Source organism: Phalacrocorax carbo, chromosome 5, assembly GCF_963921805.1.
Source record: "Phalacrocorax carbo chromosome 5, bPhaCar2.1, whole genome shotgun sequence".
NCBI classification, from domain to species: Eukaryota; Metazoa; Chordata; class Aves; order Suliformes; family Phalacrocoracidae; genus Phalacrocorax; species Phalacrocorax carbo.
Window position 1 is genome coordinate 57,842,361 of NC_087517.1, and position 16,876 is coordinate 57,859,236.

At 43.7% G+C, this 16,876-nt stretch overlaps 1 protein-coding gene across 3 annotated transcripts in view; it reads left to right on the plus strand.

The window, feature by feature from the left end:
• The first annotated feature begins 7,910 nt into the window (after positions 1-7,910).
• RRAS2 (RAS related 2) overlaps positions 7,911-16,876 on the plus strand; it is a 49,262-nt gene continuing 40,296 nt past the window's right edge. Inside the window, exons 1-2 of one of the 3 annotated variants that reach the window (XM_064452647.1) lie at positions 7,913-8,253; positions 15,242-15,297. Coding sequence is in view for 1 of the 3 variants with exons in the window: in XM_064452644.1 (XP_064308714.1) it covers positions 8,149-8,253 (105 nt within the window). In the remaining 2 variants the exon portion in view is untranslated. Of the gene's footprint in view, positions 8,254-15,241; positions 15,298-16,876 lie in introns of all 3 variants that reach the window. The other 2 variants (XM_064452644.1, XM_064452645.1) reach the window with 2 other exon arrangements.

Genomic DNA, 16,876 nt, shown 5'->3' on the forward strand with positions numbered 1-16,876 from the left:
CAATCTCAGTTGTTTAAGCCACTCTGAAGCACAGACATCTGGTAAACTCCATCTGTGCTATGGAACTTTGCTATTTCAAGGTCATGCATTGCAGTAAGTGATTCCTAGTGCATTTTGGTCCTGTGTGGATTTAGAGTTCTCACAATTAACCAGACAGCTCCCTGCGTCTGGCTGAGGTACAGAAATACTGGGACAATGAATTCTAGAAAAATCGCATCAGAGAATTAATCCATGGGAATGGGTCGTGAAGGGTAAAGGGAAATAGAAATTAGGCTGTGAGTGGCCTTACGAAAAGTGAGTTTATAGGAAACAGCAGAGTTGGCAGTTCGCTAAGGAAATGCTGTGAAGCACAAGCACACACCACCTTAGTGCAAAAGGGGGACAGGAATTTTAGTAAGACCAGAATGACTCAATCATTAGCTCCCCTTTGATCTCAGTGTAAGAAGGGAACGTGCAGAAACAGAAATGTAGGTCATCATACTAAGGAGTTATACTAAAATGGTAATACAAGCCTTTTTCATGGGAATTACACTGTAAGTTAGCAAGAGGAATAAAATGCAAGGAAAGTATATAAATAAAAAAAGGGAGTTCAGGCTTAGGTGTTGCACAATACCAAGAAACAAGGGAAAGCACCAGGGAAGGAGGAAGTAATATTTTTTTTCATTCTTTTCTAATATACTTAACTGCAATCAAAAATAACTAACAAATTCTTGTCTACATATGGAACAATGCATGTGTTGTTTCTGAAATACATTCCCTCTTCTTAATTTTTGTGGCTGTTTGAAGTCTTGTTTTCTCTCCCAGCATGCAGCTTCTGAAAATGTAGGACATGTGCTTTCTTGTTTCATCATCTAGGTTATTACTGAAATATTAAACAACACTAGATTGGGTCAGGTCTTCGGGATAGTTGTGTGGTACTATCCTCAGTTTTGTCAGTGAACTGCGGAAAATCACCAGGTCCAGTGTTCCCACCTGCCCTGCTCCCACGTTAGTGCTGCCATCTAACATAAGACAGGGAACTAGCCTGTTTATAGGCACATCATGCAAGACAATATCAGAAACTTTACTAAAATCAAGATACAGAATGCATACTGCTTCCTCCTACTCAAATGCCTGCTAATGGATCATAGGAGAGAAATACTTTGATTTGACACAATTTGTTCTTGGAGAAGAACATATTGGTTGTCAGTTACCTCCTTGTTTTCTTCCAGGTATTTACAAATAGTTTAATAATTTAATACTTTTTTCGAGAGAATGAGATTAGAGTGACTTATCCATAATACTCTACTCTTCCTTTTTTCCCTTTTTAACATATTTATCCTCTTCAGGCTCCTGGACTTCTCACCTCCCTTCTTAAAATGTTGAGGGTAACCACCAGTGCCTCTGAGACTGCTTACCATGTACTTGACAACAAATGTTGTCAGGCCCAGCTGATTTAGTCCAACCTCCTCAAGTAATTTCTCACCCTTTCTTTCTCTGTTCAAGCGTAAGTGTCACAATTAAGTGGATCTAGAAGAGCAGTGCTGGTGTGGGAGCTTTGTGAGTAGTGGAAATGCAGCTTTGACATTGCAGCTGTCTTGGCTGCACTGCCTTACTGTCTCCAGGAAAGCAATAGAAGCTAAGATGTGCCTACAAACCCTCAAATTTTTTACAGGGTGAATGACAGAGGTTTCTTGGGGCAGGTGGCAAAAACTAACTGCCTCTTTCCATTTTGGGGCAGCAGGATCATGCATGACTGAAAGGTATGTGAAAATCTGGCTCTTCCCAGCTTGAGGGTCAGGGGCTGTTTTGGATATCCAGGCATTTCCTACACAAGAACTATCTTTTTGTTATCCTGCCTCTCTCTCATCGCTCTGTGGGAACATCGTAAATGTAAGAAAGCAAATAGGCTTATGAGCATTAGGAGAAAATAAGAAGTTTCTTATATCCTGTACAAGGGGAAAAGAAACCAGTAGCATTTAGCCTTTTGGTGGTGAAGAAAAAAATCCCCCAGTTTCTGTGTCTTGTGTGGGGCAGAGGGTCCAGTCATACTGTGGTACATGAAGCAGCTGTGTGCATTGATTAAGGGAGCTCATTTTTCTGGCCAAGGAAATCCAGCTGTGGTTTGTGGAATTGTCTTTCACAGCTCTGCCAGTTACTTCCCATCTGAAATCCCCCAGATTGTGGAGGCAGTGGGCACAGTGAATTCGGCTGCTGAGCACCATCAGGCTGGAGGGCGTTCTTCCACCGTGTAACATGAGAGAGGGGCAGCTCCCTGGGGTGCGATCGTGAGCCTGGCACGTTGCGGGTCCCCCAAACTGCCCTCATGCAGGTGGCACGTACTGCCTTTGGGGACGCACACTGAGACGCGCATGGGGATGGAGAGTTGCAGGTGTTACCTCAGCTCTCAACCCTGAACTCGCCACCCACGGGTTCACTGCAGCAAGTCAGGAGCTGCAGGGCTCTGCAGCAGCCCTCTCAGGCCTTGCCCCATCCCTCTGGCCCAGAGATAGGTCTCAGAAGATGCCATGATGACCCCTGTGACAGTCTTGGGCAGCTCTCTGCAAGCAGCACAAAGAGCAACTGAGGGCACAAGTGGGGCTCGCCAGCCTCTGGGGAACCCTCTGGTGTGGTCCCCGACTGTGAGGAAGACATGCCAGCGGTGACCACAGTAGACAGAAAGAGGTCTGCAGTGTAAGAGATTGAAGGCACCACACTTCACGGTACAGCATGGACATGGTCACTCTGCTCTGGAGGGCCCTCGAGCTGAACAGCAAGGAAATGCCATCTGCCCCGAGCTTGCTCCTGCTGTGTATCACAACCAGCGGTCGTACCCCTAGTTACTCACTTTATCTGGGAAGAGACTAGAAAAGGTTCAGTCTCCTTTCCAATAGAGTAAGGGTCTTCTTGCAAGCAGTAATTTAGAGGTGACTTGTGGGGAAATTTTCTTTTGGGCTTGCTCTCACTTTTTTAACATCTGTGGGGAAGGTCTAAAATGTACTAGTTTGGGTTTCTTTTCTGCTTCTCTTTTATCTTAGCACTATCATGACCTATATCTATAAATAAATACATAACGTCTAAATATATGAGAAAAAAAATCATGATTGGATTGCTTGCTTTGCTAGAGGATTGCCTGAATGTCTGGGTGTGCAAAACCTGACCTGCTCACTACAGAACTGACGCTGGTGCATTTTCTAAAACAAAAATAAATTCACCCACATGTTAATTGCTCAGTGCAGTTATGTGTGTGTAAGGGAAAACATACATCATCATAAACTTAAACAATCTTGTCTAAAAATCCTATAGCTACACACTTTATTTTACTCTTTTCTCTTGGGATGTTATTGTTTTGTAATTACTACTGGGTTTAAACACATCTGAATTGCTAAAGTAATCATAATAATTAATAAAAATTGACAAGCCCATCTCTAAAAATGACAGCAAAAAATATAAGGACATATTATTTTTCCTTTGTAAATCAATTTCAACCTCAGAGAAAATGGCACATTTTGAAGTGTTTACTACAGACTACATTACTGGAATAGGTAGATACAAAAATAGATGAACGTTTATAAAAAGCTGTAGCTACTTGGTTGAAAATAGTTTTATTTCTTACTCAGATAGAAACCAGTAAATGTGTCTGAGGAGAAATGGCTTATAATGATTACCCAGAAACTAAGAGAGAAGTGTGACAAATAGTTCACATCTTTTATATATGGAACAATTATTGCCTGTTTTATTCCGATTTAGGTCTTACATTCTTATCCCAAGGAAAAGCAAATTTTTTATAGTTGTTCTCCCTAGCTTCTTGTTTTACAGCTTTGAGACACCTGCTTTCCTCCCATCTTCTTACAGTCAGCAGTGGAGTTCTTGGTGGGAATTGCAGCTCATGGATCTCCTTAGGTCACAATACCCACGCAGTACTGGGGAATGTTTAAGGCCTGCTTGAGCAAGGTAAATAAACAAGTGCCACCATTAGGTATACAAATAATTCTAAGTTAGTGGAATAACTCAGTGTTAAAGTTACCTACCATGCTGACTCATGTCCCAGTGATTTTGTAACTTTTTTCTGTGATAAGCCTGTGAACAAATTTTCTTTTAAATAAGCTATTATGTTCTCACAGAGCACTTTTAGCTTTCAATATGTCACTTACTGCATACACATCTTCTAACCTTCCAAACCCACATCTTTGCCAGGCTGCCAACGTGAAATAAAGATCTGGATCTTTCCCCTGAGCACTTCCTGAAATCTTTTTTTTTCCTGCCATTATATAAAGCACTGTGGTGCGCTTTCATTTAAGCTTGCCATCTGGATGTCATTCTTGATTTTGTCTCTTTTTAACTATGCGTATTCAGGCTAGACCTGAAATGACGCAGCTTCTTTCTATGTAATGATTCTAAAAGCCGTACTTTCCTTCCCAGGCGTTTCATCAAAACTTTGGTCATGTCTTCATCATCTCAGGTCCTGGTATTTCAAGTTCTTCCTCTCTGTTATGAAATCCTGTGTTTTGTACCTCCCTAAGGATATTCAAACTGGTGCTGCAAAATTTGCTTTCCTGATTGCATGGGTCATACAAAACCCCTTTTAAGTCATCTTCCACTGCTGCCTTGTATCAGTCACAAGTTTCTTGTCTTCACCTTTTAGGCACCTCACCACACAGCCTTTCCTATGTTAGCTGATCTTGAAATCAAACTTAGTGTGTGTTGTATCCTCATCTCCATGTCTTTATTCACGTTCAACCCCTTGTCTCCTGAAACCAGCCTCACAGCAAGAGCTCCTGATCTCTGCTGGGGCTGAGTGCAGGGAGTAGACTGGCACTTCTAGGGCTGGTTCTGCCCCGGCTGGCCCAGTACCCTCCTCTGAAGGGTCTAGCTTCTATCCATTGACAGCACGGGGAGTACAGGACAACCGTTTCATGTATATAATTGCTATGATGCACAGATGTTTGAACACCCAAGGCTTTAGACAATAACATCTCTGTACTTGAGATTTTCTCCCTCTACCTATGTTTGCACAACAAAGAGAAAAAAATTCTTACCGGGATCTTTGGATGCATCTATAAAACTACATAAAAAATGCTGTTCATTAATTGCTGGCCATCTCTTGTTTTTCTGTCATCACTACCTTGTGCTTTGCAAGAATATCACTCTATCTGTGAAACTGGATTTCATTACCAAAATGAACACAAATGTTTGTAACAAACACAAAGAATTTAACAGTTATAGTTTTTTGCAATAGAGTCTTTTTAAAAGTAATGGATAATTGTGTTAATTGTTTTAATCCCTTAACATATCTGTCAGTGTTGTTTAAAAAAAACAACAAGATTTTCTTGTAGAATTCAGAAGATTGGATAGCCACATCAGTGCGAATGGCTATTTAAAAGGATACATAAATATTCAGTGAGGATAGGTATTCAAAAGATTATGGAAACCTAAAAAAAAGATAAGGGAAAATAAAAATGTGTGGCTTTCTATGTATCTCTAAACCAAGAAATCAGATATCCTGTTGCAATAGTTTGCACAGAGATTAGCGTGTTCTTAAAACTCGCTTAAAATCTGCTTTTCATGTCAGTGCCATTCCTGACAGTGTAGTTTACTAGTTACTGTACTAATAGCCAACTCAGAGATTGTAACTGTATTTTTATTAAAAAAACACCTAATACTCAATAAACCAGCTGCAGTTCAATTTCTGTTTTCACTTCATCACTTTGGTATTTCTTAAGCTAGAGAAGGTAATTAAGAATTAGGAGAGAGGGCTTGTCTGCTGGCTTAATACTCACACAGGTTCCTGACCCTGACAGTGGCCAGTAAGTGATTCGTAGGCGAGAGCACCAGAACCAGGACACGTGGAAAGTATCTCATTTCTAATAACTAACCTGCCTCGACACTGCCAGTGTTTTAGAAACTTCCCGGCTCAAACCTGTGTCCCTGATCGCTGTGCTTAGTAGCTGCTTTATGCTCTGTGATTTTGTCTATCCTTTTGTCACTCAGATGCAGTTTTGTTTTCCACAGCCCCTTGTGGCAGTGACTTCCACAGTTCCATGATTGTGTCTGTGGAAAACAATATCTTTTTTTGTTTAAACTTGTTTCTTCATGCTATCGCTGGGTGTCCCTTAGTTCTCCTACTTTGAGACTTTGTTCAACATCTCTGTGCTGCTTCGGACTTTACAGACCTTTGTTATATCTCCCACTCCCTTATCTTTTTTTCCAAACTGGAAAATCTTAGACTATGTATTCTCTCCTGTGGGAGTTGTTCCTTATTTCTGATCAGCCAGGGCAATACAGAAACGGATGTGAAAAAGCGGCTTATCACTATGGAAGAATATCAAACCAAGGGGGCCTGCCATTTCTCTTCCAAACTGCAGCTGTGAATCCCAGTGGCAAAGGGTTTCCCTCGTTTCCCTCTCATACAGTTACCCCATTAATTCATGAGGTATCAGTTTGTTTCCTCTGTGTCAAACGCTCCTCCCTTCCACTGAACCAGAACAAGTGTTGAAAGATGTTATTTATTATGTTGGGTTTTTTTTTTACAGTTTTGCTTTTTTTTAAGCAGAGAAATCCAGTGCAAGAACTGCAATGTTCAGCATGACAAATTAGAAAATGGTAGGATCAAGATTACGGGTACACCATTGATTTATTCCCTGTGTATATACGGTATCATGCTAGTTCTTAATTAGCTCCACAAGACATTATTTCTCTGTTAGTCACTGTCAGGCAGACAGCTAACTAACCAGGTCCCTGCAGGGAAGGAGGCTCCTGCCTGTGGGACCCTCGCCTCATTTGTTGCAGTGCCAAAGTGTGTCAAATGCGGAAAGTCTGGGTTTCTTGGGTGAATAATAGAAGCCTACCTGGATTGCTGTCCCTGCCTCCCCACACAGCTTCAGTGTTGTACTGGGCAAGTCCCTTCAACAAAGCTTCCATACGTGGTCCCTCCTTCTCTTTTTGTTTTTTTTTCCAGGTTGGAGGAGTGTATCTACACAGACTTGTTGGCGTGGCTACGCCATTCAGGAATGCAATCACAGCTGACAGTTCTGTGCTGGCAAAAGGCTTGTACGTATGTTTATATATGTACAAATGATATGATTTTACTGCTATATTTGTCTTCTAAAAGAAGGGAAGGAGGGGAAGAGAAGAAGGATTTACCTGAAAGTGGGTCTACTAGCAGAAGTTCTGCTTCTTTGTAGTATGTGCAGTGGCCGCATAGTGTTTTGGATGTCCAGAAACATGTCAGACAGTAAATTATTACCAAAATATGTAGGTCACTACTGAAAGTGGTAGGTAGTGACTATACCACAGGTTGCAGCCCAAGTGCTCTGACTGTTTACAGAGAAGAATAAGCATGGGACTGTGACCCTCGGTACCACTCGGGAGGAGAGGGTGGCCTTGTTCTGAATGGCCTAAATGAGCAGGAAACCCATTCACGTGCATGGTCACAAGAAGACCTGATGCAGACTGCGGAAGGGCTAAAGCCTCCATGACTTTTTTTCCCCCCCTTTCCCTCCTGGTGAAACTGTGCCAGACATTAACGACGCTTTGGCCTTAACCCCCTCCGTGCCTGGCTCGGCATCTGTCCGCAGGGGGCTAACACCTCCCTCCCCACCTCGTGGGCACTCAGAGGGGTTCATTAATGCTGAGGAAGCACCCCGCAGCGGGAGGGCGGGCGCCCCAGTGCAGCCCCGTGAGGAAACCAGTCTTTGCCTCTGCAGCGCTGTTTGGAGGGAGAGCGCGGAGCGGAGGGGTGACCCAGGGGCCCCAACGGAGAGCTGTGGTGCCGAGGAGCTGCATCAGGGTACCGGGCTGCTGCCCCGCTGGGCTCGGCCCGGCTCCCCGAGGGGTCCCGCGGCCGCCGGGCCGGAGCGGCAGGCCCCGCCCCCTCGTGCATATAGACGCTGTCATTAGCATGCTGATGCGGCGGGCCCCGCCCCCGGCGGCCATTTGTAGCCGCGGCGCCCTGGCTGCGGGGGCGGGCGGTGCTCGCTCGGCTCGGCTCGGCTCGGCTCGGCTCGGCTGAGCGCGGCTCGGCGCTGTCGGCGGCGCGTAGGGGCGGCGGGGCCTGCGGCTGCTCAGCCCCGGCGGGCCGAGGAGGAGGGAGGAGGAAGAGGAGGGAGGCAGGCGCCGGACCCGGCGGCGGCGGCGGCGCTGCCGCGATCGGCTCCGCTCGGCTCCCCCATGGCCGCGGGCTGCAGGGACGGCCCGGGGCAGGAGAAGTACCGGCTGGTGGTGGTGGGCGGCGGCGGCGTGGGCAAGTCGGCGCTCACCATCCAGTTCATCCAGGTGAGGCGGGAGCCGCTCCACCCGGCCGCGGCGCCGGGGCCTGGGCGCTGCCCGGCGCGCAGCGCGGGGGGGCCGGGGCCGGCGCGGCGGGCGGCAGCTCCCGGAGGCGCCGCGGGCTGGTGGCGGCGGCGGGTCTCGCCGCGCTGCCGGGTGGGGAAGCGGGAAGCCAGGGGCGGGGAGGCGGCGGCGTGACCTTGAGGGGCCCGGGGCGGCGGTTGGGGCGCGGCGCTCGGGGCGGTGCGAGCCCCCGGGAAGGTTCTGGAGGGCGGGAAGGGGCGGAAGCCGCCCCCGGCCCGACGGGCGCCTCCGACGGGGGCCGGCGGCGCTGGGGTGGGGTTGCGCCCCGCCGGGACCGCGGGGCGGCCAGGGGTGTGGGTGCGGTGGGCTCCCGGCGGCGCGGGTGGGGTCCGGCCCCGCGCTCTGCCCGGCGGCGGGCAGCCGCGGCGGCAGGGGCGCTTGGCGTCCGGCTCCCACATAGCTGCCGCGGGGCCGAGCCTGCGCCTCTTGTGCCGGGCCCGCGAGGGGGAGGAAGGTCCGGGAGCCCCCCAGAGAGGAGGGGACGTGCTGTGCTAGTGCTGATCGGCCGCCGCCCCCCGAGCTCTGGCTGCTGATGCTTCAACTTCTGGATAATCCAACTTTTTTTCCTATGCGTTTTTCTAGTAAAAAACATCACAGAATAGGTGATGTAAAGTGTGCGTATCAGCCTTGTGAGGAGGAGCCCTTTTTCCTGCCCCACCAATTCAGCCATACCCCCTTTATTTACTTCCATTTTCTGCCCTGTTGCGTTTAGTGTTTCTGCTGCTGTCACAGGAGCGTTATTGACCTACCTCTTTCTGTTTATGGTGGAAGGAGAAAAATAGTTGCGTTCTGCTTGCTTGTATTGCTGGTAGCAGACGAGCAGAGAGAATGACTTTTTGTTTTGTTTCCTTCAATTCCACCGAGAAGAGGCTCTAATATTCTACCAACCCTTAAGATAGACCGTTTGACAGCAAGCTTGTCTTTAATGCGTGGGGAAATGATATTCTCCAAAAATGTTATGTTAGAACAGACGATCTGATAGCAAATAGACTTATGTTTTTACTTCGTATTTTCTTCACTAAGGCATGCGCCCATGTGTTCATTAGCTGTAATATTCTGCCGAGAGTTTAAGCTCTGTAGCATAGACTAAGTAACTACATAGAAAACAGCAGTTTCCAAATCTGGGTAAGTCCCAGATACTGAATGCTTAGAAGATCTGGTATTGTACAGGACATTAAAATAATTGATGCTTTAGGAGAAGTAGTTCTTTGGAAATTAGTTTGAACGGTGTGTTTGAGGTGGAATGTCAGTCTGTGGCACAGGTGCCTCGTTTGTCGGACGTGTAGGTAGTCAGATACTGGTAAGATGCTGACTGGCTGGGCTGTTTGAAGGTGATGGGGCTAGAACAATTGCAGTTCTCTTGGTCTGTGTGGATTAAATTCCTCATTGCTTTTATATGCCTATAATTAATAACTCTGGTTGACTGAAGCTGGTTTAGTGTGCCATTCACTCAAATGTGGTACTACTGCTTTAGGTGGTATTGCCTGCGTCTTCCTGTGGAAATCTAAACCGGTGTGACAGTAATGTGTGCAGCTGGATGTGACTTATGCTCAGTTCTGAGATGCTGCTGTCTTGGAAAACATTGCCAAATGGATCTCTGGAGTCCCTGGTCATGTTAAAGGCTTTTGGATAATTATAACTTCTCAAAAGATAAGAAAAAATTCTTTAATTTCTATTGAAGATATAAAGAGAGAAAAAAAAAAGCGAAGCTCACATTTAATGTCATGATATGTCCATTTATTTTAATAGCAGTAAGGTTCTCCTGAGTACTGGATTATTTCAATATTTGAGTGCTGGTATATATTCATCCTTTGAAGTAAAAGCTTGAGCTACACCCCTGTAGAAAGAAAAGTTTTGGCTCAAGTGCTGTGACTGACACTTGTCTTCCAGGGAATATCTGTAAAAGAGGAACCTGTGTCTGCTTTGTCACATATAAGAATCTCTGCAAATTAATAGCAGAAAAAGGAATAGCTCACTTTGAAAGAGTGGAACAGCACTGTAGCATTGAGCTGACATGTTACAGGTGAATTTTTCAAAACAACTTATTGTCAGTTTGTATTAAATTACCTACATATTTTTGCCCTCTCAGCTGTTTCATCTTGAGATAAAATCTTGCCACCACAAAGTGTGGTTTAGAAGAAAATTCAACCTTCTGAAAAAAATTAGAAATACCTGGGAAATAAGGACTTTCTGAACAGAACCTCAGGTGCCTTAGAGAAAAGCTTTATATTGTTTCCGTGTAGTTGTAGTGTAGTTACAGCCAATAAGAGATGAGGCTTGGTGTATTATTTATATACCACAGTATCTTCCTGAGCTCTTAACGCTTGTGATGTTATCAAGCGTGTGCGATGCCACGCAGCCACTTCTGAGTTTCTGTATGGCAAGTGTATTGCCGAATACATTGTTTGTCTTTTATGACTGCATAGAAACTGCTGCAAATTGTTTTTAAAATTGATTACAAGCAAGTCATGTGCTTCATTTTTGGAATTTCTTAGGATTAAGTGACAAACTCGTAGCTGCCTTTGCTAACCATGGATCAGTAGTAGCTCTTGCTACATGACAAATCTTGATGTCAGTGAAGGATTTAAATTCTCTTTTGCTTCTTTATTGCTTGTCTTCAAAATGTGGCTGTTACGAGCTCAGTTTTGAAGCTTAAAAAGGAAGATTTCTGATATTAGCAAGTATTTCCACACTTGATCTTGCTTTCCTATAATCCTGTATTTCATTTTCAGTAGATCAGTACTCAAGTACAGTTACTCTTGCTTCTACTTCAGCGCTGCTGATTATTTTCCAGTAGGCAAGACTACTGGGGTGATAGGATGTCATGGGAAAGCATGTGCTGTGATTTATGCCGTATCTTTGAAAAACTACGGAGGATTCATATTTGAAAATGGGAGAACTCTTCCTTCATTTCAGATGAAATAAATGAAAACAAGCAGAACCAAGGATGCAGGAAGAACCAGTTCATCGTCTTTCTTTTGCCAGCTTTCTGGGATTTGTGCACAGTGCATCCATCTTTTCCAGCCTTGTTTAGGTATTGGTGGTGAAACAAATAGCATTCGTTCTTATAACAGTAGTAATGGCTGAGGTTGGACTCTTGTTGTGGTAGTGATCAGCACGTGAAGTTCTTCTGTGCACGGTGTCCTGTGTGCAAGAGTATCAGTTCCTGAAGATTGTTGTGCCTCAGTTTGAGCTGAAACAACAACGTTTTGTAAGGAGGCTGAGTGAGCAAACCCATGTCGTACAATCAAAGTTCCTGCATGTACTGGGTTCAGCATCATTGTGCAGTAGGAATGGTGCATGAGATGTAACTGGTCACTTGTGTATAATTGCCTGTGATCTTGAGTTCACTTTTCAGAAGCTCATCTAACAACTTGGAGAAACTTTAGAGTACAGATTAGCAGATCAAAGCTTTCAGTGGTTAGATGACTGGTGTGTTCCTCAAAATTCTTCCTCTGGGGAGATAAACACTGCTCAATATTGCTGTTGGTGGGTCAGGATTTCATCCTGGAAATATCAAATCATTTCCTTTAAATCAGGATATGATATATGAACTTACTGCTGTTGAGTCTGTGCACTGCTAAGACAGGAAGTGAAGACGTTTTAATTCTAGAGGAGAGCTGATGGGATCTATTGCAACCATAAACTTTAGGAAAAGCAGCAGTGGATGATAGTTCAACATTATACCGCAGTATCCTGTAAAACTGTATGTGGTAGAACAAAGTATTCCTTCTCTTACTTAAAACATACACAACATGATGCTCACATCCCAAGAGGCAGAAAACTTTTTAAAAGCATTGCAGCCAGTTAACTGGCCTCTTAGCAGGCTGATATATTTGGGAGTGTGAGCTGTGCAGAGCACACAGCTGTTGCCACAATAGCTTTTCTCCAGCTGTCATGCAGAGGTCTGTCACAAAATACCCCACATTCCCTTCTAACCCAGCCCTTTGTAATATTCAGGTTTCCTTGCTCAAAGGGAATACAGCCTAGCAAATACCTAATCACCCTCTACATTTTTTTTAATCCTGCAGTTGCCATTTTTTTATGCTCTTTTTTTTTTCCTGTTAAACTGAACAATGTATACTTAGCTTTAGCAGTATACAGCAAGAAACCCACTAATATTTTATTCTTTCAAATCTGCTCTGCAAGACAGTGGATGCTTTTGATCAGAGTTGTTAATTATTTGTCATACTGTTTTCCTCTTAATAAAACTGTAGCTTTTGTTTTCTGTCAATGATGTATAATTTTGTGTACGCAGACTTTGGTGACTTACAAGAATGTATTAGTTAATAAATGTCACTAGAACCATGAGATGGTGTTGACTGGATGTAATTCAGTGTGGCTGAGTTGAGCTTAAGTTTGTCAATCAGCTTAATGTGAACTACGGTTACACATGGACGTGTTTGAGACTGCTAAAACGCTTAATGTGATATAAAATGTATGTAGGGGTTCTGTGTTTGGGGTTTTTTGTTTAATTAGTTCATGCTGTATTACAAATTTGACAGTAAGAATTAAGCTTGTAAAAATAAAATGTTTTTCAGACTGCTCTTAAACTCCTGGTAACAAGTTCTGATTGGAGCTGAGCTTACTGTTGTACTAACTAGTGAGTAAAACAAGTCTGATGTAGATTTGTTGTCTTTAATGTTAATATCAGACACTTGTCTAACAGCAAGCATATATGACTTGCAGATGGGTGGTGAGCAGCTGTTCAGACTTTTTTTTTCTTTTCCTTTCCTTTTCCAAGCTGCTACTTTGATAAAACTATTAGTTCTCATTAACTAGCAATAAAGCTACAGGTGCGTTATCTCAGCATATCTTTTATCTCCGATATAGCTGTTGGGCAAGAAAATAGCTTGTTCTGAATTTTATGGTAAAGCTCTAAAATAGAGTAGTAAGCAGATTGAAAAGCAACAACTGAAAATGCAGCTGGTGTTTGAGCCGGCATGCTAAATGTTTGACAGACCCCGGTGTCTCGGTATACTACTTCTGTATGCTAGACCTGGGGGATCTGCAAATCCCCCTGCAGTTTCTGGGTATTCTGACTTAACTGTTGCTGACCATCAAAAAAAAAAAAAAAGTCCTCAAGTAAGCGCATAAGAATATCAAAGGAATAAAATGCCATGAATTCCAGGCTGCAGATTCATGCAGGGCTATGCTAGGACTGGTATGCTTACATTTTGATAAAGTGTGGGGCCTTCTTATGGTAAGTAGTAGTACAGTGTAACACAAGGTGATAGAATACAGTTCTGGAGAGCAAGCAACTGATTGTTGACATCTATTGAGGTTAAAGGTAGGAAATAAAAATCCTAATCAAAACAAAGCACTTGTGATGCAGTCACCTGGAATAATAAGGGCTGCTTGTTGCATTTCTTTTGAAACTTGAACTGCTTGGCTCCTTGCTTTCAAAAGTACTACTACCAAACAACAGGTATGTCTCACTCTGGTTAGTTGTAGCCCTACAGCCTGGGAAATGTAGTAAGTGACTTCAGGCTTGACTTGCAGGCAAGAAGGAAGCATTGGTTTGCATGTTAGTGTTCTGGTATAGCTGGCAATGGTATAATGCATCATAAATTGCCAGCAGCAATGCCATTTATGAATGTACATATAGGGTAGAACTGAGCTGGGTTCAAAAGCTGGCATAAATTTGGAGTAGCGCTTAAACTTTGAGATGCTGATCATTCTGGTTTTGAGGAATTTAAAATCCTTTCCCAAAGTGAAATTCCTTTGGGATAACTTAAACCATACTGCAGTCAGAAAGCACCTTTCCATGTGTTAACCCCTAGCAGCAGTTGCTTATATAGCAAGTAAATATTGACATACCTTTTGGTTATCAGGTTGTCTCCTACTGCCACTTGCACAAGGAGTACTGGCACAGCTTCCCAGATTACTGGCTGGCGTGCCCTTTGCACTGTTAGGGATGAATAGGCAGCCGCTGGCCCATAGCCCTGTTCCTCCTTCCTGTGCTAGAGGGAGAGGCTCCTGCTTCTGGTTTTGGCTGAAACTATGAATTCCAGTATGCAGTAGAGGTGGTAGAGGGTAACTTTTATAAGTAGAGCCCTTATGTTGAGAGAATTTTGAAGGACCTGAATGGCTCGTGTTTGTATACCTTACACAACCTGTCGGCATTTACTGAAAGCATTACCAGCACTGAAATGTGACCGAGCTTCTTGATATACCCAGCTTCATGAAGTGAAATGTAACAGTCTTCCTGCTAGCTGGTAGGAAGGTAGGTTTTTTGCAGACCTTCCTAAATGAGTCACGCTTCAGGTCTAGACTGGTAGGACACAAGTGGATAATTTATCTGTTGGTTCTGACTATTCAGGTGTCTTAACTGCACTGATTTGGTAGTCTTGTCTTCAGTTATGGCTATAAGCACTGTTAAAGGAAAATGTAACATCCAGGTAAATTATTACGAATGTGTTCTATTTCAAGAAGTATTAAAAATTGAATTAAAAATGAAATCACCCCTATAATTGCCCTCTTTTTTTTTACTTTTTCCAGTTGTTTTGCATAAAACAAGCCCAAAGATTTCTGGATGTAACTTTGGTCAACCGAGACAAATTTTTACTGAAAGGGGTAAACCGAACGTGCTCCACATTGAAAAGTGTAGTTGTAAATAATACAGTTAGGCAGTGGTTGCCTGGCAAATGGTTTTCCTTGCAAAGTTGCTGGAGTTGGGTCTTGAAATGCTGACAGATAGTAGCAGTACCCTGTTAGTGCAAATTGACAGAGGTGAATTGGATCTTGGGTGAATTATTTCTATCTGAGCAGTGAGTGAAGCCCTACCTTATTTGTCTTGAATTGTATCTTTCTTTACTAAGAGAGTTATGCCCTGTGACTGTGAACAAATTTTCTTCTTGGCTCCTTTTTACCTTCTGTTCTTTGCCATTTTTTATGTTCTGTCTCACAGCTTGAGTGATTGCAGCTTGGGTCCAGGATAGCCTGTAAGGCACTCCGTGGGAACAGGTAATACAAAAGAAAATATTTCTTTCCTCTCTTTATAACTTAATTACTTGAAGTAGATAGCAGACAAAAAGGATGTTTTCTTAATCTGTTTGCTTTGCCTTTTCTTACTTATTCTCTGATGAGGACATACCATGCACATACTTAAGCTAGTCACATCCCAGTGTATAAACTGCCTGATATGCATCACTGCTTCTAGATGGAACTTCCATGAGATTACAGCCACTTTTTAACACAGGTTGCTTGCTTTTACTGGTTGCTTCTAAGAGGGCTGGCTGGAATGCAGCGCACTGGCTGTTCGTGGTTAAGTTAAAGGTCACATATTCATGTTTGAAGTATTTGATCTTGCGACTAATCAAGCATTGTGCGCAATGGTGCCCGTCATTAAAGCGAGGTCAGGGTTTCTTATCTGCCATTGGAAAGGGAAAGGCTGGAGAACTTGCACTTTAGCTGTCCTCAGGTATACACCGAGCCTCCAAGCTGAGCTGGGTGCGGGTTACTGAGGACGACTGTGGTTCGCTTCAGTAGTTAGGTGGGAAGTGCTGCAAGCTGTACCTGTTGGAGATGGAGATCCTTTTGGATGATTTTCTGTGGTGATTTTTGTAAAAAAAAAAAAAAACAAAACAAAACAAAAAAAAAAAACCCCAAAAAAAACACACAAAACAAAAAAAACCAAAAAACCAACCCCAAATGTGCTCACACAAAAGCTCACAAAGGTCCAAAAAGGAGAACGTACAGTTCCAGCGTGGAGCTTCCCAAAACCTTGATGGAAAGCGAGGGCTCTGTGTGTGGCCATGAGGGCTATGCTGAAGCTGTGGCAGGTTGGAGCAGTGTGCCACTGGAAGGCCTTGAAAGTGAGGGCAAGGTAATTGTTTATTTGCTTTTTAGAAGGGACAGCACAAGGCTAAAGAAATGTTTTAACTTTTCAAGCATGAAGAACAGGGCTTTGCTGTAACTGAGGGTTTAATTGGGTAAGTTAGTACTACCAGTAGGGACAAATGCTCAACAGGTCTCCATGCCACCACAGCAATTTACCACTATGGCTATTTACTCCATTCAGTTCACTGAAACTCTGCAAGTACTCAGAGTTAAAAATAACCAGGGAACGTTTTTACCCGGGATCAGTTACCCTGTCTGGTTCACTGTGTGGCTCTGCAAACAACTTCATCTGGCAGTCGTGCTTGTTTAACCAGACCTGCATCAGCTTCTCAGTTGTGTCCAGAAAGTAAATTGTAGTTTCTGGAGAATCTAGAGAGGAGTGAGCTCAGATGGTAGGAATGTATGCAAAAGGGCGCTATTAAAGATAGCATAAAGTACTAGCTGCTAGGACCAGCGTGCATAATAATTAACTAGATGTTGGCACTGACAGATAAAAATGCTACAGTTCAGGCAAAAAAAAAAATTAGTGTAACGCTAATAACCAAAGTATTCTGCAAAGATCTTTATGCAGAAGACATATGAGAAGTGTTATTTCTCGGCAGATTAACCTTAGGTACACATTCATAACTACCATCTATGTCACTTTCCTCAAGCCTTTTAAGCCAGAAAATAAACTGAGCTTCCCCAAAACTTACAGGAAAAT